Consider the following 22,544-nt stretch of genomic DNA (forward strand, 5'->3'; position numbering starts at 1 on the left):
CGTGGCAACGGATCTATTGTAAACTTTCCCCTTCAGTACAGCTGCTATGCTGCTGTCTGAAATGGTGAGGAAATGTAGATAAGCTAAGTAATGGAATTGTGTTTATTTTCCATGGAAGTGAACTCTTACTATAAAACTGTGCTGTAAACGCTCTCTGTATGCTTCTTGTTCCAGAGGAAACCTAATGCACTGATATCATGGGTAGCTGCTGTAGCTGTCGAGAAGGACTCCCAGACAATCACCCCACCAGGTTTAAAGTAAGATACTTATGATGGGTTGTTTTGTTTGTTTGTTTTTTTCACTATAAAAATGAATCAAACATTCCAATAAGAATTGTTTAGAAATTAGAAAACAAGAGACATTGTTCAGGTATTTGGAAGGTGTATATATGTTATAGCTATGCCTGTAGGGCAAATCTGATTGTTAGTTTAAAGGGGAACTTCAGCCTAAACAAACATACTGTCATCAAGTTACATTAGTTATGTTAATTAGAATAGATAGATAATATAATCTCTTACCCACCCTGTTTTAAAAGAACAGGCAAATGTTTGTGATTCATGGGGGCTGCCATCTTTGTCATGGGGGCAGCCATCTTTTTGGTTGAAAGGAGGTGACAAGGAGCAGGAGACACAGTTCCAACTGTCCTGTGTCCTGATTACCCCTCCCAGCTGCACACGCTAGGCTTCAAATGTCAAATTCAAAATGTAAAAAAAAAAAAATTGCACCAAAACAGGAAAACGAGAACAACAACATCAGAAATCCCATCATGCTTTGCACAGCATCAGGGGAAAAAAGCCCGGGGAGTTTTCTTCTGTGCAGCTAAAAATGAGGCTTGTATAAGAGAAACAAAGTTCTAATGCTGTGAAACTGTTAAAGAAACACCAAGCCTTTTCAGTGCTGCTGAGTCGATTTTTAGTCCGTAGTATTTCACTTTAAGTGAAATATTGTGGCTCTACTCGGCAAGTGTACAAAATGTTTTGTTGATTATGTTGTAGCCTTCAGCTATAAGTAGGGGCATGGGCGTGGCTAAACATAGGGCCCCATAGCAAAGTTTTGCTTGGGCCCCAACCCCAAAAAAAGTAATTGGGCATCTTTGTCCCCCTCCCCCCACACACTAAATTTCGGTAGCCAGAAAGTGCGGTAAAAGATGTCAGTTGTATAAATACATAATAATATCATTGGACACTAGACATTGACTGTGGTAGGATTAGATTGTGAGCTCCTCTGAGGACAGCCAGTGACATGACTAGTACTCTGTAAAGTGCTGCAGAAGATGTCCGTGCTATATAAATACATAATAATAAAATGGTAGGACATTAGACTGTGACATATGTTACAAAATGACATGACATATGTAACAAAAAGGATAAGATTAGGCAAAGTGGTTAAAGACAATCTGTACTCTTAAATTCTTACTACAAAAAGCATACCATTCTATTCCTTTCCATTCTGCTGGGCCCCTCTGTGCTGTCTCTGCCACTCTCTGCTGCAAACCTGGCTTGTAATTGCCAGTTTTAGGCAGTGTTTACAAACAAACTAACCAGCTTGTGATAGGCTCACATAAGAAGAGTGTGTGAGTCATACAGAGCCTGCAGGGGGCCTGGAGAGGGTGTGTATAGCTTCTAGCCCATCACAAGCAGGCCTGCACATTCCAGTCTGAGTGCCTCAGCCCGACAGAGCCGACAGAGGAGAGAAGATTAGATCATATAACAGAGCTAATACAGCCACTGTGCCAGTAGGGTTGGCTGCAGTAAGCCAGACCACATTAGAACAGGCATAGGAACTTATAGGATAGAAGAAATTAGGATGAAAATTTTGTTACAGAGTCTCTTTAAGATTACTTACCTTTCCACACATTCCCTGTTTTTTCTGATTCTTTTGACTGCCGGGTAGTTGTCTGTAAGTACCCTCCCATATTCAGCTACATTCACGCACCATAGTCAGAGCCGAGAATGAACACATTTTTACTGAGCTTGCATAAGTTTATAGACCATGCATGCTAACTCAAAGGAATTACTCATGCACGAACATAAGATGTGGACAAGCGGTTGTTCTTACTGAGCATGTGCAGTTCATGAACTCGCAAATAAAATAAAGTTAAAGAGAACCCGAGGTGGGTTCTAAGAACCTTATTAGCACACAGAGGCTGGGTCTGCATATAAGACCCAGCCTCTGTTGCTATACTGTTTCCCCCCAGCCCCCCTCTGCGCTCTGCTATGCCCCCATAAATCATACGCCCTGCTGGCGACACGCAGAATGTCGCTGCCGGCTGTTTACATCTGTACTTGTCAGTCTCGCCGCTCCTCCGCCTGCATCCCTTCCCTCCTCGCCGACTTAGAGGAGGCGGGGGAGCGGCAACACTGACAAGTACAGAGGTAAACAGCCGGCTGGTGACACGTTGCGTGTCGCCAGCACGGCGTATGATTTATGGGTCCATAGCAGAGCGCAGAGGGGGGCTAGGGGGAGCAGTATAGCAACAGAGGCTGGGTATTATATGCAGACCCAGCCTCTGTGTGCTAATAAGATTCTTAGAATCCACCTCGGGTTCTCTTTAAGAGTTCTCCACCTCGGGTTCTCTTTCTCTCTCAAAAAAAAAAAAAAAAAAAAGATAATTCCATTTAAAAACTGACACTGTCCCAGGAAATCCCACAGACCCACAGTCAAAAGGAGACTTGGGGTACAATGCAAGCGAGAAGTTTTATACATAAATTAAAATTCAAGTTTGTCAGATTAACCACTTGAGGACCTAGGGCTTTCTACCCCTTAAGGACCGGCCACTTTTTTTCCATTCAGACCACTGCAGCTTTCACGGTTTATTGCTCGCTCATACAACCTACCACCTAAATGAATTTTGGCTCCTTTTCTTGTCACTAATAAAGCTTTCTTTTGGTGCTATTTGATTGCTCCTGCGATTTTTACTTTTTATTATATTCATCAAAAAAGACATGAATTTTGGCAAAAAAATGATTTTTTTAACTTTCTGTGCTGACATTTTTCAAATAAAGTAAAATTTCTGTATACATGCAGCGCGAAAAATGTGGACAAACATGTTTTTGATAAAAAAAAACCCATTCAGTGTATATTTATTGGTTTGGGTAAAAGTTATAGCGTTTACAAACTATGGTGCAAAAAGTGAATTTTCTCATTTTCAAGCATCTATGACTTTTCTGACCCCCTGTCATATTTCATGAGGGGCTAGAATTCCAGGATAGTATAAATACCCCCCAAATTACCCCATTTTGGAAAGAAGACATCCCAAAGTATTCACTGAGAGGCATAGTGAGTTCATAGAAGATATTATTTTTTGTCACAAGTAAGCGGAAAATGACACTTTGTGAGAAAAAAAAAAAAAGTTTCCATTTCTTCTAACTTGCGACAAAAAAAAAAATGAAATCTGCCACGGACTCACCATGCCCCTCTCTGAATACCTTGAAGGGTCTACTTTCCAAAATGGGGTCATTTGTGGGGTGTGTTTACTGTTCTGACATTTTGGGGGGTGCTAAATTGTAAGCACCCCTGTAAAGCCTAAAGGGGCTCATTGGACTTTGGACCCCTTAGCACAGTTAGGCTGCAAAAAAGTGCCACACATGTGGTATTGCCGTACTCAGGAGAAGTAGTATAATGTGTTTTGGGGTGTATTTTTACACATACCCATGCTGGGTGGGAGAAATATCTCTGTAAATGACAATTTGTTAATTTTTTTTACACACAATTGTCCATTTACAGAGATCTTTCTCCCACTCAGCATGGGTATGTGTAAAAATACACCACAAAACACATTATACTACTTCTCCTGAGTACGGCAATACCACATGTGTGGCACTTTTTTGCACCCTAACTGCGCTAAAGGGCCCAAAGTCCAATGAGTACCTTTAGGATTTCACAGGTCATTTTGAGAAATTTCGTTTCAAGACTACTCCTCACGGTTTAGGGCCCCTAAAATGCCAGGGCAGTATAGGAACCCCACAAATGACCCCATTTTAGAAAGAAGACACCCCAAGGTATTCCGTTAGGAGTATGGTGAGTTCATAGAAGATTTTATTTTTTTGTCACAAGTTAGCGGAAAATGACACTTTGTGAAAAAACACAATTAAAATCAATTTCCGCTAACTTGTGACAAAAAATAAAATCTTCTATGAACTCGCCATACTACTAACGAAATACCTTGGGGTGTCTTCTTTCTAAAATGGGGTCATTTGTGGGGTTCCTATACTGCCCTGGCATTTTAGGGGCCCTAAACCGTGAGGAGTAGTCTTGAAACGAAATTTCTCAAAATGACCTGTGAGATCCTAAAGGTACTCATTGGACTTTGGGCCCTTTAGCGCAGTTAGGGTGCAAAAAAGTGCCACACATGTGGTATCGCCATACTCGGGAGAAGTAGTACAATGTGTTTTGGGGTGTATTTTTACACATACCCATGCTGGGGGGGAGAAATACCTCTGTAAATGGACAATTGTGTGTAAAAAAATCAAGATTGTCATTTACAGAAGTATTTCTCCCACCCAGCATGGGTATGTGTAAAAATACACCCCAAAACACATTATACTACTTCTCCCGAGTACGGCGATACCACATGTGTGGCACTTTTTTGCACCCTAACTGCACTAAGGGGCCCAAAGTCCAATGAGTACCTTTAGGATTTCACAGGTCATTTTTGTTTCAAGACTACTCCTCACGGTTTAGGGCCCCTAAAATGCCAGGGCAGTATAGGAACCCCACAAATGACCCCATTTTAGAAAGACACCCCAAGGTATTCCGTTAGGAGTATGGTGAGTTCATAGAAGTTTTTATTTTTTTGTCACAAGTTAGCGGAAATTGATTTTAATTGTTTTTTTTCACAAAGTGTCATTTTCCGCTAACTTGTGACAAAAAATAAAATCTTCTATGAACTCACCATACTCCGTACGGAATACCTTTGGGTGTCTTCTTTCTAGAATGGGGTCATTTGTGGGGTTCCTATACTGCCCTGGCATTTTAGGGGCCCTAAACCGTGAGGAGTAGTCTTGAAACCAAATGTCGCAAAATGACCTGCGAAATCCTAAAGGTACTCATTGGACTTTGGGCCCCTTAGCGTACTTAGGGTGTAAAAAAAAAGTGCCACACATGTGGTACCGCCGTACTCAGGAGAAGTAGTATAATGCGTTTTGGGGTGTATTTTTACACATACCCATGCTAAGTGGGAGAAATATCTCTGTAAATGACAATTGTTTGATTTTTTTACACACAATTGTCCATTTACATAGAAATTTCTCCCACCCAGCATGGGTATGTGTAAAAATACACCACAAAACACATTATACTACTTTTCCTGAGTACGGCGGTACCACATGTGTGACACTTTTTTGCAGCCTAGGTGCGCTAAGGGGCCCAACGTCCTATTCACAGGTCATTTTGAGGCATTTGTTTTCTAGACTACTCCTCGCGGTTTAGGGCCCCTAAAATGCAAGGGCAGTATAGGAACCCCACAAGTGACCCCATTTTAGAAAGAAGACACCCCAAGGTATTCCGTTAGGTGTATGGCGAGTTCATAGAAGATTTTATTTTTTGTCACAAGTTAGTGAAAAATTACACTTTGTGAAAAAAAACCAATAAAAATCAATTTCCGCTAACTTTTGACAAAAAATAAAATCTTCTATGAACTCGTCATACACCTAACAGAATACCTTGGGGTGTCTTTTTTTCTAAAATGGGGTCACTTGTGGGGTTCCTATACCGCCCTGGCATTTTACAGGCCCAAAACCGTGAGTAGTCTGGAAACCAAATGTCTCAAAATGACTGTTCAGGGGTATAAGCATCTGCAAATTTTGATGACAGGTGGTCTATGAGGGGGCGAATTTTGTGGAACCGGTCATAAGCAGGGTGGCCTTTTAGATGACAGGTTGTATTGGGCCTGATCTGATGGATAGGAGTGCTAGGGGGGTGACAGGAGGTGATTGATGGGTGTCTCAGGGGGTGGTTAGAGGGGAAAATAGATGCAATCAATGCACTGGGGAGGTGATCGGAAGGGGGTCTGAGGGGGATCTGAGGGTTTGGCCGAGTGATCAGGAGCCCACACGGGGCAAATTGGGGCCTGATCTGATGGGTAGGTGTGCTAGGGGGTGACAGGAGGTGATTGATGGGTGTCTCAAGGTGTGATTAGAGGGGGGAATAGATGCAAGCAATGCACTGGCGAGGTGATCAGGGCTGGGGTCTGAGGGCATTCTGAGGGTGTGGGCGGGTGATTGAGTGCCCTAGGGGCAGATAGGGGTCTAATCTGATAGGTAGCAGTGACAGGGGGTGATTGATGGGTAATTAGTGGGTGTTTAGGGTAGAGAACAGATGTAAACACTGCACTTGGGAGGTGATCGGACGTCGGATCTGCGGGCGATCTATTGGTGTGGGTGGGTGATCAGATTGCCCGCAAGGGGCAGGTTAGGGGCTTATTGATGGGTGGCAGTGACAGCGGGTGATTGATGGGTGGCAGTGACAGGGGGTGATTGATGGGTGATTGATAGGTGATTGACAGGTAATCAGTGGGTTATTACAGATGTAAATATTGCACTGGCGAATTGATAAGGGGGGTCTGAGGGCAATCTGAGCGTGTAGGCGGGCGATTGGGTGCCTGCAAGGGGCAGATTAGGGTCTGATCTGATGGGTAACAGTGACAGGTGGTGATAGGGGGTGATTGATGGGTGATTGATGGGTAATTAGTGGGTGTTTAGAGGAGAGAATAGATGGAAACACTGCGCTTGGGTGGTGATCTGATGTCGGATCTGCGGGCGATCTATTGGTGTGGGTGGGTGATCAGTTTGCCCGCAAGGGGCAGGTTAGGGGCTGATTGTTGGGTGGCAGTGACAGGGTGTGATTGATGGGTGATAGGTGATTGGCAGGTGATTGACAGGTGATCAGTGGGTTATTACAGGGAAGAACAGATGTAATTAATGCACTGGTGAATTGATAAGGGGGGGTCAGAGGGCAATCTGAGCGTGTGGGCGGGTGATTGGGTGCCCGCAAGGGGCAGATTAGGGTCTGATCTGATAGGTAAAAGTGACAGGTGGTGATAGGGGGTGATTGATGGGTGATTGATGGGTAATTAGTGGGTGTTTAGAGGAGAGAATAGATGTAAACAATGGATTTTGGAGGTGATCTGATGTCGGATCTGCGGGCGATCTATTGGTGTGGGGGGGTGATCAGATTGCCCGCAAGGGGCAGGTTAGGGGCTGATTGATGGGTGGCAGTGACAGGGGGTGATTGACGGGTGATGGACAGGTGATTGACAGGTGATTGACAGGTGATCAGGAGGGATAGATGCATACAGTACATGGGGGGGGGGGTCTGGGGGGGGGGGTCTGGGGAGAATCTGAGGGGTGGGGGGTGATCAGGAGGGAGCGGGGGGCAGGGGGGGATACAAAAAAAATAGCGTTGACAGATAGTGACAGGGAGTGATTGATGGGTGATTAGGGGGGTGATAGGGTGCAAACAGGGGTCTGGGGGGTGGGCAGGGGGGGGTCTGATGGGTGCTGTGGGCGATCTGGGGCAGGGGGGGGGAAAAATCAGTGTGCTTGGTGCAGACTAGGGTGGCTGCAGCCTGCCCTGGTGGTCCCTCGGACATTGGGACCACCAGGGCAGGAGGCAGCCTGTATAATACACTTTGTAAACATTACAAAGTGTATTATACACTTTGTATGCGGCGATCGTCGGGTTAACATCCCGCCGGCGCTTCCGTATGGCCGGCGGGATGTTGCGGCGGGTGAGCGGCGCCAGGCGGAGGCGGAGGATCGCGTCACTGATGACGCGATCGCTCCGCCCATGCCCCTACAAGGACCGCCACCAATTGTCAATACGGCGGTCCTTGCGGGGTGCACTTCCCGGCCGCCAATTGTACATACGGCGGTCGGGAAGGTGGTTAAGGAACGACCCAAATATTTTTGGAAAACATATTCTCCTTAATAAAAAGAATGGACAAAGCTTTATCCAAACTTAATAGACTTATTTGCCAAGGAGAAAGGCAAAATTTTACTCTCCACACTATTGTACAAATGGGAAAGAGACCTCGGCCCTTCGCTTAAAAGTAAATGGCTCACGATTTGCAAAAAAATTGGATGATCCCGGATATTGATCTCCAGCTTACCCAGTACAAGACCATTGCTAGATGGTACATTACCCCGGAACGTATACAAAAATTTTCCAAACAAAGAGAATTGTGCTGGAGGTGTGGGCAGGAGGACGGGTCCGAATTGCACATGTGGTGGGCATGTCCCATATCAAAGACCTTTTGGGATAGTATAATATGCTTTTGTAAAAACCTGCTAGAAGGGGGCTTTAAACTTTCTCCAAGTGAAGCTATTTTGGCATATCTGAAGCAGGCGATAGTAAAGAAAGTGCTCTAATTAAAGAGCTAGGAACAAAAGTCGCAAAAAGAATGATAGTAGAAAAATGGAAAGACTCGACTCCCCCCCCCCCCCCCCCCCCCCCCATCTCGATGACTGGTTGAGCAGAATGGATCGGTTGTGTGGCACTGAAATCACGGCGACACAGCAGATCACACACCTGACTTAGATTGTACTCAGTGGGTCAGATCCTATAGGGATACCTGGCTGTCAATTACAAAAAATTATATGGATAAGCAATAAGTATACATGTAACAAGATGGGTTAGGGGCTACGCTGTATAACACGAGTGGGGGTAAGAGTGGAAAGGTGGGGTGGTCAGGTGGGTTGGGTCAGGTTAATATGGATGGGTTATGGGTTAAGGAAGGGTATGCTTGGTTGAATGTAAGAGTTTCTGAATGCGTATACACACTCGGTTGCAAGAACAACAGGTTATTACACCTCCCTTTCATTTAAGATATAGGGGATACAGGATATGGTAAGACATGGTTAATTCTGGAATGGGGAGGGTTGCGTAAGGGAAGGGGGGAGTTTATGGTTTTTGAAGCACGCATAGACATAAATATAGTGAAATAAAGTTTCAACTATGTATGGCTCAAACAATGATGAAAGCATTTTTCAGCGCTGGTTTGGGCGTCCAAGCGACTAGACCATAAGCTGATAAACTTCCCAATCAAAAATGCATCTGAGTTTGAAAAAAAAAAAAAAAAAAAAAAAAACTGACACTGTCCCAGGAAATCCCACAGACCCACAGTGAACACATGCTCCTTCATAGCTGTGGGCACTTCTGGGATCTTGTAAGTAGTTATGGCCCAAACTGATCACCAGCGAACAGTTCAACATCTACCTACTTCTGGGCGGGTGAACAGTGCCATTAGTGCGCAGGCGCTAGCCCAGCGGTGTGCGTATCCTTGATCGCGCACAGCAAGGAGCGCTCTGCACATATGTACTACTGCCATTGCTCGTTCGCATAGAAGTAGATAAATGTGGATCGGGGACTCGAATCCAGACACTATTCAAATATTTGTAAGTTAGGCAGCAAAGCACACTCTTCATCACCAAGATTTTTTCTTTATAAAAATGGAGGGTCTGAGAGACACAATACATCACTGTTTTTAATAAAGTATGTGTCTCTGTCTTCCAGCCCCTGTCTCCCACAGATGACCCCTGCAGCTAGCTGGTTAGCGCTGTGCACAGTGAGTTATAGACTCACTGATAAGCTCCCTGCTGTCCCGGCTGCTACTTCTCTCTCTCTTCTGTTCTGACACTGACCTGACATAGATCAAGCAGCAGCAGCTCTAACTTCACTGAAACCTGCCTGGCAGAACTTCCGTGCACACACAGACGGGAGAAAGGGGGCGTGGCAGCCTGCATGCATGCTGGAGTGTCTAAACTTCAGCTGAAAGCAGCAGATGATGGGGGGGCCGCCGCAGATCTCCAGGAGGCTCTCTGCAGACCCACAAATTGCTTTTGGGCCCCCTGTGTCTGTGGGCCCCATAGCAGCTGCTATCATTGCTATGGTGATCCCTACGCCACTGAGTAGGGGGAATGGATCCAAAATAGGAAATTTGGGTGCTGGAGGTGCATCGGAAATTTGTGCACTGCATTTTAATATCGGTAATTAATGGAAATTTGGGAACCAGGATTGCCCTCTATACAAACTGTGGCTACAAATAGCAAGTGCGAGGCGGGTTGGATCTGAAAAGTAAAATGTGGGCACCGGAGGCATTGCACAGGTAACCATGTTAATATTGGCTATTAAATGGGCCTCTGGCGTCTTAAATTTTACTAGTAGCCGATATAACGTGGGCACCTATGACGAACCCAAACTTTGGCAGCACTCAATATTTATTGTGTATAGTGGCAAAGGCAGCACAGTTATTGGCGGGTTTGGGTGAAGGGGGGGGGGGCAGTTAGGCATGGGTGGGGAGTCATTTAGGCATTGATGGTGTAGGTAAGGGTTAGGCTGGTGGTGGTGGTGGGGGGGGGCTGATTAGACATCGGTTCTACTAGCTGCTATTTCTAGCATCCAAATTTCCCAGGCGCCCATTTTGCATGTGCGCATTGGAGTTGGATAATAGTGGTCTGTGTATGCAATTGGATGATCATGAGGTGAGAAATGATTCCTGAAATTGTAGAAGACCTCTGTAATTTGAAAGGTGGAGAGGCACAAAAGTTAGTAAAAATGTCTGAAAATATCTACAGTACTTTGAAATGCACATTAGACGATACACTTAATATGAATGCATCTTGTTTCAGGTCACCAATGTAGATGATGAGGGAACAGAGCTGGATTCAGGAATGATGGAACTAACACAGACTGAGCTGGTCTTGCACACCCGTAAAAGGGATGCTGTGAGATGGCCATATCTCTGTCTTCGACGCTATGGATATGACTCAAATCTCTTCTCCTTTGAAAGCGGACGGCGGTGTCAGACTGGTCAGGGTATGACATTTATTTTTCCATTCACTTCAAGTTCTGTCAGTAATTTCTGTAAGAATGCCAGTTTGTAGTTCATTTTAGTTGTACTGTATATTGCTGCTTTTTACTATTTCTTGGTTGGATGATCATAACTGTGTATGGCGCAGAGTTTGATAAGCTGATGTTAGATGGACAGATTCATATCAAAATCCTTTATTTCACTAAGTACTAAAGGGGGCCTTGTTCCCGGAATTGGTTTTGTCTCATACAGGTTCTGAAAGGATGGGGGCTAATGTCCAAGAGTCAAAACCCAAGGCTGCCATACTATGGCGCCACCAGTCACACTTGGCAATCATCAGTCATCCCTCAGGAGACATGGGGCAAGGGGGACAGAGGGAAGTAAAGGTTCAGCAGTGATGGCCCAGTTCTTCATGAAAGAAACCTAGGGTGATGATTCATATGGACAGTTGACGAGTGGGGTGCTCACTGGTTGCGCTATGGTGCATTAGACCAACAGATGTTTATGGGCAGATGCAGCTTTAGGGCCAGTATAGGAACTCATAAATGCACAGCTTGTCCAATTGCATGAAGCAGCATGCCATATCTTGTCGGTTCGCCGACAAATGGGTTCGCTTTTTAAGGGCAGCTTTCAAAGGGCGAAAAAATGAATTTACCCGAAATTGCCAGTAATTCAGCAGAAATAAGCACCACATCAAGGTAACATTATCATTGTTGTAATCTACTTGTATCTGAACTGCACTGCCTATAAGCCGCCCCACCAAATAGAAACAAACAAACTGCACTGATAATCTGCTAAACACTGCTCCATTGCCCTAGTTAAGCCCACCACCAAGTATTCTCCAGCCTCAGCTACACCATTTTCCCTACCTACCTCACCACCACTCCCGGTGCAACAGTATATATCCCCAACACATCATTATGCGTAACCCCCTCATACCTGCTCCTCTTTCCCCTTATCACCCGCCCTATTGGTGCCTCATGTTCTGGCTCCATCTGCTCCTCCCCCTGATCCCTTGTCCACTTCTCGCCACACATCTTAACCCCAGGCCCACTCCTGTCTCCCAGCCCCCCCATTGGAAATGTTAAAATGTTCAGATTCCCCTCCTCTTACTTCCCCCCTCGCCTACCACAACCAAATTCACCCACCAAGCCCCTCTCTCCGCCGCACCTCCCACCCTCCCCATACCTACGAACATTCTCGCCCCAATCTCATTCTCATCTGCCCCATACTCAGACAATCTTTTCCTCTATCCGACGGTCTCTGGAATGCCAGATCTATCCGTAACAAGCTTACAACCATCCATGACCTCTTTATCTCAGAAACTCTGACCTTTCTTGCCCTTACTGACACCTGGCTCACCACCTCTGACCTGCCTGCAGCCCTATCCTACGGGGGTCTACACCTCAGCCATACCACAAGACCAGATAAAAGACCTGGGAGAGGGGTGGGCCTACTCCTCTCCTCGTCCTGCACTCTCCGTGTCCTTATCCCTCCCCCTGCTCTTTACTTTACCTCCTTTGAGGCCCATGTTATCCGCCTCTACCATCCCCTCCCAGCCATTATTGCAGTCCTGTATTGCCCCCCCCCCCCCCCCCTCCAGTACAATATCGCACTTCCTAGAATTCCTAGAAAACCTTGCCTCCTGGCTCCCACACATCCTTTCCACCGACCTCCCAACCATCATCCTCGGAGACCTTAACATTCCAATTGATGAGCCTGCCACCTCTGCTGCCACTCAGCTTTTCTCCCTCACCAACTCCCTTGGCCTCACTCAGCATACTAACACCCCCACCCACAGCGCTATTAATACTCTGGACCTAATTTTCTCCAAAGCCATCACACTTACAAATCTGGACGTTGCACCATTCCCCATCTCCGACCACCACCTCATCACCTTCACCCTCACTCCGTACAGCACCCCCTGTCCCCCTCCCCAAACTGGACGCTTCAGAGAGATCTGCGCAACCTTGACCCCAATGTACTAGCCACACTCCTCCTCCCTCCCTCCCCAGCCTAACCTGCCCCAATGAAGCAGCAGCTCAATACAACAGTAACCTCTCCGCAGCCTTAGATCATGCTGCTCCCCTGACCTTTCGTACCAACTGTCGCCCCAACCTTGGCACACTGCCCTGACAAAAAAACCTACAAAATGAGACACGAGCTGCAGAACGCAAATGGAGGAAATCCCGCCACAACCATGATTTCCTGGGATACAAGACCAAGTTGCAGACGTACCATACTGCCCTCGCTGATAGCAAACAGATATACTTCACTCGCTTGATCGATACCCAAGCCTCCAACCCCCGTCTTCTTTATGCCACCTTCAATGCCCTACATAACCCCACACATCCCCCCCCCCCCCCCCCCAACTCCACCCTCTCAGCCACTGACCTATCAAACTACTTTATCAACAAAATTACAACCATCCGGAGGGATATTTCTCTCCTCCACTCCATCGCCCCCGCCTCCTCACCCCATCCTACTCCTGCCTCTTTCTCCTCCCTTACCTCCTTCAATCCTGTCACGGTGGAGGAAGTCAACCAGCTGCTGGCAACTTCACCTGCCACTTCCTGCCCCCTAGATCCGGTCCCATCTGATTCTCTTTGCCCACATTTTTCTGATCTGGCCCCTGTCCTCACCCACCTGTTCAACCTCTCCTTCTCTACCGGCATCTTCCCCTCCGTATTCAAACAGGCCACTGTGCTTCCCCTGCTAAAGAAATCTTCACTTGACCCTGCTCTGCCATCCAACTACCGCACAATCTTTCTCCTCCCTTTTGCCTCGAAAATTCTTGAACACCTGGCCCACCAACGCCTGACCAACTTCTTCAGTTCCAACTCCCTTCTCGATCCTCTGCAATCTGGTTTTTGCACAGCCCATTCTACAGAAACAGCCCTCACCAAAGTGGTTAATGACCTTGCCAAAGCCGAAGGTAAATACTCCATCCTGCTCCTCCTGGACCTCTCCTCGGCATTTGACACCGTCGACCACTCCCTCCTCCTCCACTCCCTACAGTCAATGTGCATTCAGGACCTAGCCCTAGCCTGGATCTCCTTCTACCTCTCCAACCTCTCCTTCCCAACATTTTTCAATGGCTCCTCATCCACTCCTTCACCCCTTTCAGTTGGTGTTCCTCAAGGTTCCGTCCTAGGACCACTACTCTTCTCACTCTATACTCAATTGGCAAAATCATCTCCTCCCATGGGTTTCAATTACCACCTGTATGCTGATGACACCCAGATATACCTCCACACCCCAGATATCTCCTCCTCTACCATAGACAAAGTCTCCGCCTGCCTCACATCCATTTCCTCCTGGATGGCTGCCAGGTACCTGAAGCTTAATTTGGACAAGACTGAGCTTCTAATATTCCCACCCTGCACAGCTGCACCCCTCCCAGATCTGCACATCACTATCGAAAATACTACCATCCGCCCTACCTCCCAAGCCCGCTGTCTAGGCGTTACCCTGGACTCTGAACTTTCCTTTACACCCCATCCAAGGTATTGCCAGATCCTGCAACTTCCACCTCCTCAACATCTCCAAGATCCGCTCCTACCTGTCCCCTGACCCCACTAAACTCCTTATCCATGCCCTTGTCATCTCCCACCTAGACTACTGTAATTCTCTTTTGTCTGGCCTTCCCTCTAACCGTACTGCCCCACTTCAATTGGTAATGAATGCGGCAGCCAGACTGATACATTCTTCTCAGCGCAGTGCCTCTACAACTCCGCTCTGTAAAGCCCTACACTGGCTCCCCATCAGCTTTAGGATCAATTTCAAAATCCTAGGCTTGGCCTACAAATCAGTGCACAAGACCTGCCCGACCTACATTTCTGATCTGGTCCACAGGCACATACCAGCCCGCCCCCTCCGATCCTCCAATGACCTGTGCCTAGTCGCACCATGCATATCTCAGTCACATGCACGATTGCAGGACTTCACCAGGGCTGCCCCTACTCTCTGGAACTCACTCCCACCAGCCATCAGACTCGCCCCCACCTTTAATACCTTCAAACAAGCTCTCAAGACTCACCTTTTCATGCTGGCATAACCCCCCTACACCAGCACCATAATATGTTCTGTTAGACACCCTCTCAAAAGATGCACCTATTGTCTCCACCCCCACCCTTTAGATTGTAAGCCTCTGGCAGGGCCCTCCTCCCTAGTGTTTCCAGCTTGATTATGCAATCTTACTGACAAGCACCCCTCTTGTGGACTAGAACAGTCTCTTTTGACCTATGACACTATTGTTATCAAATAATTTGCATGATCTTGTTTTGTTGTGAGTTTCCTGTATGTTCTACCTTGTATGTTAACCCATTCATCTATAGTGCAGTGCTGCGTAATATGTTGGCGCTTTATAAATACAATTAATAATAATAATTCTCAGGAAGATAGTGTCATATTGCAACAGGATCTGGATAGGATGGCTATATGGGCACATACATGGCAGATGAAATTCAATGTTGACAAATGTAAAGTCATGCATTTTGGTCGTACCAATGGTCTAGCACCATACAAAATAAATGGGATACAGTTGGGGACATCAAACTTGGAGAAGGACTTAGGAGTACTCATTGACAACAAGTTAAATAATCATACTCAATGCCAAGCCGCTGTAGCTAAAGCTAACAAAATTTTGGGATGCATTAAAAGGGAAATAAAAACTCGAGATGCTAGCATAATATTGCCCGTTTAACTCTCTAGTAAGGCCACATCTGGAATATGGAATTCAGTTCTGGGCACCACATTACAAAAAAGATATTGCAGTTTTAGAGCAGGGACGAGCAACAAAATTGATACGTGGGATGGAAGGTCTCACTTATCAAGAAAGGTAAGATAAACTGTGTTTATTTAGTCTAGAGAAAAGACGCCTTAGAGGGGATCTAATTAACATGTATAAATACATCAGAGGGCAATATAATAGCTTGGCGGATGAGCTTTTTGTCCCTAGGCCTTCTCTAAGGACTAGAGGACATGATCTGCGCATGGAGGAAAAACGTTTTAGCCATTTATTTAGGAAAGGGTTCTTTACAGTAAGAGTGATTAAGATGTGGAATGCATTGCCACAGGAAGTCGTTATGGCAAACTCTATACCTGCATTTAAAGGGGGCTTAGATGCTTTCCTTGCGTTGAAAGACATCCATGGCTACAATTACTAGGTAGTGCCTAATGATGTTGATCCAGGGATTTTATCTGATTGCCAACTGGAGTCGGGAAGGAATTTTTCCCTTTAGGGACTAATTGGACCATGCCTTGTAAGGGTTTTTTCGCCTTCCTCTGGATCAACAGCGATATGTGAGGGAGCAGGCTGGTGTTGTACTTTATACTGGTTGAACTCGATGGACGTATGTCTTTTTTCAACCAAAATAATTATGTAACTATGTAATAATATCTTGTCTGCTGCTGGCTAGCTGCATCATGTGTCAAACGCGTACACAAAGTGCAGTTATCATTTGCCTTAAACAAAGCTATTCAGCTGCATTATACCGCAAATGAATAGTCAGAGATTTAAGTAGATCCGTTAACTACATGCTTACCACTTGGTAAATAACGTTCAACAATCCATGGGGATTTAGCCTAAATCACTTAGGCTGCATTTCCACTTGTGCGGTGGGAATCGCCGCGGTAAAAATTCGCATGCGAATGCGAATTTCGCATGCGGTTCTATGCAAATTTTTATGCGAATTCGCTTGGATGACGATGTATGCGTATTTAACAATGGCAGTGCCGGTGTGATTTTCCATTGTTTCTATGCGAATTCGCATGAAAATTCGCATACCCAAACCGCATGCGAATTTCTTATTAAATACAAAGGGCTTGATTCACAAAGCGGTGCTAACTGTTAGCACGCCTGTGAAAACCCCCTTAGCACGTCTAAACGAGCTTTTCGCGCGCAAAACTTTATGCGCGCAAAACTTTATGCGCGTAAAACTTTAAGCGCGCTCTGCACAGAGCGCAGGGTGCACCGTGCGAAGTGCCCATTAAAGCCTATGGGACTTAGCGCGCGCATAGGACTTTGCGCGCGGTACTTAGCGCGCGATCCGATTGAGAAATCCGGTGCTAACCTACTTAGACGTGCTAAGTAGGTTAGCACGGCATAGTGAATCAAGCGCAATGTATGCTATTCGCATGCGGCATGCGAGTTCGCGATAGTGGAAATAGGCCCTCAGTACTTGGGAAACCGTAAATAATGGCCTGGTGCTCAGTGGAAGTTTTGCATCAGGATCAGGTAGGTCCTCCTCCCTGCTGGCTGCACTATTTATCACTGGGGTCTATTTGTCTTCATAAGAAGGCTGTGCCTGTGATGGTCGAAATACTGTATGTTTGGAGAGACCCAGCGCTGAAATGGAGGGGTGTAAGAAGTCGTCCAAAGATGAAGTCATGAGTTACAGATAAAGTTACCAAAGAAAAACAATTGTCAGTCATGCATACTCTGGCACAATCTTAACCATGAAAACTCTTGTACAGTAAAACCCTTGCTATATGGAACTCGGGAATCCAGCAGTCTCGATCAACCAGCATGCTTGAAGGGGAGAATATGGGCAGAACTTTTCTGTTTTGGCAGTGTGCAGCAGAAGCCACATAAAAATCTTTTGGGCGTCATCTTATACACTTCCTAGAGCTCCCGGCTGCTGTACTGCGTCCATGAATGGCTCCCGGCATGTCACCTGACCCATATCGGGTCACATGCACGCTTTGGGAGTCATACACAGAGGACGCAGCTGCAGGAAGTGATGAAGACGTTGCCCCAACGTACGGGGGTGGGCAAGTGTCATTTTAGGGTCGGTTGCTTGACTTCCCAAGCAACTGAAACAAACACATATCTGGCATCAGGCAATCCCTGTGCTGGATATTGGGGGTCTTGCTGTATGTTACCAACAGTTCTAAGGATTTTGTCTTGTTTTTTTTTTTTTTATTACATGTTTGTTTTGCTCACTTTTTCATGTTTTTGCTCACTTTTATTTTTCAAGGAATTTTTGCTTTTAAGTGCTCCCGGGCTGAGGAAATATTCAACCTGCTACAGGAACTAATGCAGCGGAACAGCATCAGTGTGGTAGAGGAGCCAGTTATGATTAGCAGGACAGGACATCCAGTAGAAATAGACATGTCTCGTACTCCACAGAACCCTGGAGGTGAGCTGAGATGGCAACTGATGTAATACCTTATAGTTTATAGTAACATTTGGAATTGTAGACTACAATGTTAAAGGACAAGAAATAAGTTTTTATTCTAATACTCTGTATAAGGGCTCATATTACCACTAGTGCTAGGGGAACTTATTTATTCCCACAGTTCTTTCTGTTTTAAAATCATCCTTCACTCCTCACACAGCTCACAAATACAGTATACTTCACTCATCCTCGAAGCATGCAGGAGAGTCTGAGGAGGAAAACAAGCTTATCAGAGGAGGTAACAGGTAGCTAGATGTGCTGTAAATAGCAGGCAGGAACTGTATACATCCCAAAATACAGAACACCAACACCAGTTTAGCTGCACTCATAAGAGAGAACCATTTATTGCACAAAAATATGCTTCACTGTTTGAAAAATTTGAGCAAAAAACCCCCAATAAATATAGGGTATAAATTGCATAAATCTAAAAATGACAAGATCAAATTGGGGCCCCAATACATCTGACAGAGAAAAACCACTCACATCGCCACTCTCATAAATATGCAGGGATGGGAATTAATTCCAGAGATGCAATAAATTATGCAGTGATTAGTATCACCAATTCATCATGATTAGCTAATCAAAAAAAAAAAGGAACTGTATACATCACTCCTGACTGGCTGCTTGTGATGTTACACTTCTGGCTCTGCAGCATGTAACTTCCAAAAGATAGGTGATTACTCAACTATACACTGAATAGTTGATAGCAATCCCTCATGCGGAAACGTGGTCCAGTCCTGCAGAGCCAAGATTTTTGTATCTGGAAGCATTAGGATGATTTTACAGCAGAGAGGCAGAGCTGTGTGAGGAAAGAAATTGCTGCTAGTATTTGTGGTAATATTTTCCCTAACATATAGCATTAAAAAAAAAAGTTTATTCGATTTATTGTCCTTTTAAATTAAAACTAAACTCCAGGCATTAAAGTATACTGGAGACCAGTCTAACTGCATGATTTATGCTTACATTGGACTTCCTCCAGAACCATGAGGACTGTGGGCTCCATCGGCGTCTTCCCTGCCCACTCTGTTCTGTGCTGTGTTATATTGCCCAGTTGCTCTCTTCTGTGCATGTGCGGTCCGGCGGCATGCACATCCCTCGTCGCGTGTGGATGGCCGACGCATGCGCAGAAGAGCTTCATTGGCCACAACTGGCCAAACTAATAGAGCTCATATGGGAAAACTGAGTGACCGGGGAGGATGGCGATGGAGAAATACAGTCCTCATGAGGCTGGAGAAAGCCCAAGGTAAGTATAAATTATGCATTTAATCTTGTTTCAGGTATACTTCAACTTTACCAACAGTTTCAAAAGGTGTCCGAAAAATTAGTTAAATACCCTGCTTAAGGTAGCCATACACTGGTCGATTTGCCATTAGATCGACCAACTGACAGATCCCTATCTGATCGAATTTGATCAGAGAGGGATCGTATGGCTGCCTTTACTGAAAACAGATTGTGAATCAATCTCAGCTTAAGACCGATCACAATCTGTTGAGCTGCTCCTGCCGCCTGTTCCCCCCCCCCTCCCCCGTATACATTACCTGAAGCTGGCTCCGGGTCCTCTTCTCCGCGCTGCACCGCATCCCAGCATCCCGCACCGCATCCCAGCGTACACTGTGTCACTCCGCGCCCTCTATTTGAACTTCCTGGTCACTGGAGTGACACAGGAAGTTAATGTACGCTGGGATGGAGCAGGAACAGAGCGGTGCAGCGCGGAGAAGATGCCTGGGAGCCAGCGTCAGGTAATGTATACCTGTATCAGATCGGCCGCCGCTGGCGACGCGCTCCCTACCCACGGGCGATCGACAGTAATTTCCCGCACGGCGCGATCGACGGACCAATCCAATTTCGGGAGGAAATCGGATCGGCGGGTGCGTTTAGCGCGAACGATTGGCTGCAGATTCAATCCCAGTGATCGAATCTGCTGTCGAACGGCGGCAAATCGGGCCAGTGTATGGCCAGCTTTACAGTACATACTGTAGATGGTGACTTCACTGTACTATGGTGTTGTACGCAGAGGAGTGGTGTCACGCCCCTCCCTTTCTGTATCATTATGTTTGTATCCCATCGGAGTACATCAAACACCACAGACGCCTGTACTCCAGTCAGTCCCCTCGGGCTCAAAGTTGGTACCCAAATCCATCTTCTAGTTATTAAAGCCTAAACGATTTTGTGTTTGTGTTCTTTCCAGAGGGTGGTGATCATCAATAGATGTTTCTTAATGCAGGAAAAGGTCATGGGCTACTGATTCATTTCTGCACTAGTTTTGCACCAGATTTGTGTCAGTTCTCCTTGCACTGGTTTGGATTTCGCCCATGCAGTCTGCTTCACTGACTGAATACAATACTGAATAGCTTTTGTGCTGTCTGGAGATATATACAGTATATATAGAGAGACCATCCAGGTAGATGTCTTCTAGCAAGGGAGCTCTTTAATTTAGCAAATAAAAATTCTTTCATAAAAGTGCAAAGTCAGAGAAGGGGGGCCTCACACTACTAATGGTATGTAGAAGTTAAAGTGGACTTCCGCTGTAAATTTGAAGAGAAAAGGAGCCAGAATTATACTTACTTTGACTGTTCCCGATTTTTCTTTTTACCTAATGCAGCAAGGGCTGACTACATCATTAAGCAGCAGGAAAGCATGGTGGCATCTCTGGAATGCAACATACTGTCTGGCACTGAACTACTCTCTTCAGCTCTCCTTTCTGAGACGGGCTGGCTCAGTTGCACAGGCAGACACTAAGTACCCCTCAGGCCACACTATGAGGCTCCTTCCACCCACAGATGACACACACTATCAGCACTCTTAGCTGAGGCAGAAAACTTTAACAGCAGTTTTTCAGAAAGGAGGTATGGCTAATCAACAGAACCTGGATTTTATGGCACACACGGTCAGTTTTTAGACCTTTTTTCTGCTATTCTGCTGATTGTGCTGAAAGTGTGGGTTTTATTTTTACACCGGATGTCTGGCTTTAAGTGAGCAGGGTGCTCAGAGTATTAGGTGTGTGACAGCACGATTACCATAAGATTCACCTTAATAATGATTCGATTCACACTACAGAATGTATGCAGTGATTGGAATAAGGCTTTAACTATCAACGGGAGTGTCTGCCATTATTTGGTTTGATTTTTTTTTCACACAGGAGACTTATCCACCCTGATCACATTGGTCATTTCTACAGTAGATCAATGTGATGCTAATAATTCCTGCTTGCTGGCCAATTTCAATGCCAATTATATGCCCCTTGCAATTGAGCCATCGAAAATTGACAGGGAATACATTTAATTAGCCAAGTTCCATGCTGCATATAACTGAATTTGTGTGCAAGTCATAATTCTAAGCTTTGATTTGCTCCCTCTAACCATGTCATTGTGGTGCACAGGAATCTGATAACTGGTATAGGCACATACAGGAATCACACTGTGTTTGCAGCTTGGTATTATTAGTTGAGAGAGCTGTGACATCATTGCTTCTGATTTCAATGTTCAGTAGTTTCTTTGTGTTTTTTCCCTCTTTTATAGTCTAATGTATCTTTTTCATTTTATGTGTATTTGAAGCTTTAGGATATACAGGTTTTCCCAACGGGTTTCACAATTTTCCTCGGGATGGACCACCCTATCCACCTGTGCACCATCCAGCAATGGGAAACTTGAGACACCCCTCTGTTGTGGAAGAGTCTACACATGGCATGATTACACCAGATGACCAGGTACCACTGGTATTAGAAATGATTTCTGCCCCATTCCAGTATATTTATATGGATTAAAATCCTCCAGGATGTCTTTGCATATGACTAGCAACATGGAAACTGATTTGCTAAGCTAAGGTATTTGCACTCCCTTGCCTCAGTTCTGCCGCAGTTGGCTAAGCACTGGGTGAGTGGCAGCATATAGCCAAACCTGCAAGCTAGTACACTTTTTAAGCTGTTGCCGAATTGTCCTGCAGGCAGGTGCCAGGCAGTGGCCAGCGATGTTCAAAAGCATTTGGACCCTTTGTAAAAAATTGCTCCACCCACTAGGGGCTTTTATGTTCCCACTTCAGATGCCGAGTGTGAGCCAGTAGATGGCAAAAGAAGGGAAAAGTCCAGGAAGAAACAAATATGATCAGCCTAGATATATTAGCAAAAGTAGAGTGGGTGTTTTGTCAGTGAAGTAATTAAGAAGAGTTTTAGAGCGAGTGTGAATATCCCTGTTTTCTCTTATTGTTCAGTGTGGAACACAAATTTATGGGAACATCTAAATGTGCATCCAACTTAAAGACTTAAAGGGTAAATAGAATAGTTACGTGACCTTACCTACATTTTATTGTGAATATGGAAGAATATACATATATATATATCCGCGCTAAAGGATCTGTGATAGTCCACAAAGCAGCCAAGAAGTTTAAAGTCCTCAGATAGACTTCCCCAACATATACTTCTCAAAAACTTCAGCGCTGACTGGCATCACAATTTCAAATCTACCACCAACACCCTTTAAAGTGGAGGCTTACCAAGTAGATGAAAGACCCAGATTATAAGGTCTAAGCGTTTGCAGTAACCATCATACGAGCATTCC

At 45.4% G+C, this 22,544-nt stretch overlaps 1 protein-coding gene across 2 annotated transcripts in view; it reads left to right on the plus strand.

Moving 5' to 3' along the window:
- The window catches only part of LOC137546733 (fibroblast growth factor receptor substrate 3-like), a 33,357-nt gene that overhangs the window by 2,380 nt on the left and 8,433 nt on the right, over window positions 1-22,544 (plus strand). For both annotated transcript variants that reach the window (XR_011026332.1, XM_068269509.1), the window contains exons 2-5: window positions 175-257; window positions 10,629-10,815; window positions 17,791-17,952; window positions 21,546-21,697. Coding sequence is in view for 1 of the 2 variants with exons in the window: in XM_068269509.1 (XP_068125610.1) it covers window positions 198-257; window positions 10,629-10,815; window positions 17,791-17,952; window positions 21,546-21,697 (561 nt within the window). In the remaining variant the exon portion in view is untranslated. The remainder of the gene's footprint in view (window positions 1-174; window positions 258-10,628; window positions 10,816-17,790; window positions 17,953-21,545; window positions 21,698-22,544) is intronic.

The sequence above is a fragment of the Hyperolius riggenbachi genome, chromosome 2, assembly GCF_040937935.1.
Source record: "Hyperolius riggenbachi isolate aHypRig1 chromosome 2, aHypRig1.pri, whole genome shotgun sequence".
NCBI lineage: Eukaryota > Metazoa > Chordata > Amphibia > Anura > Hyperoliidae > Hyperolius > Hyperolius riggenbachi.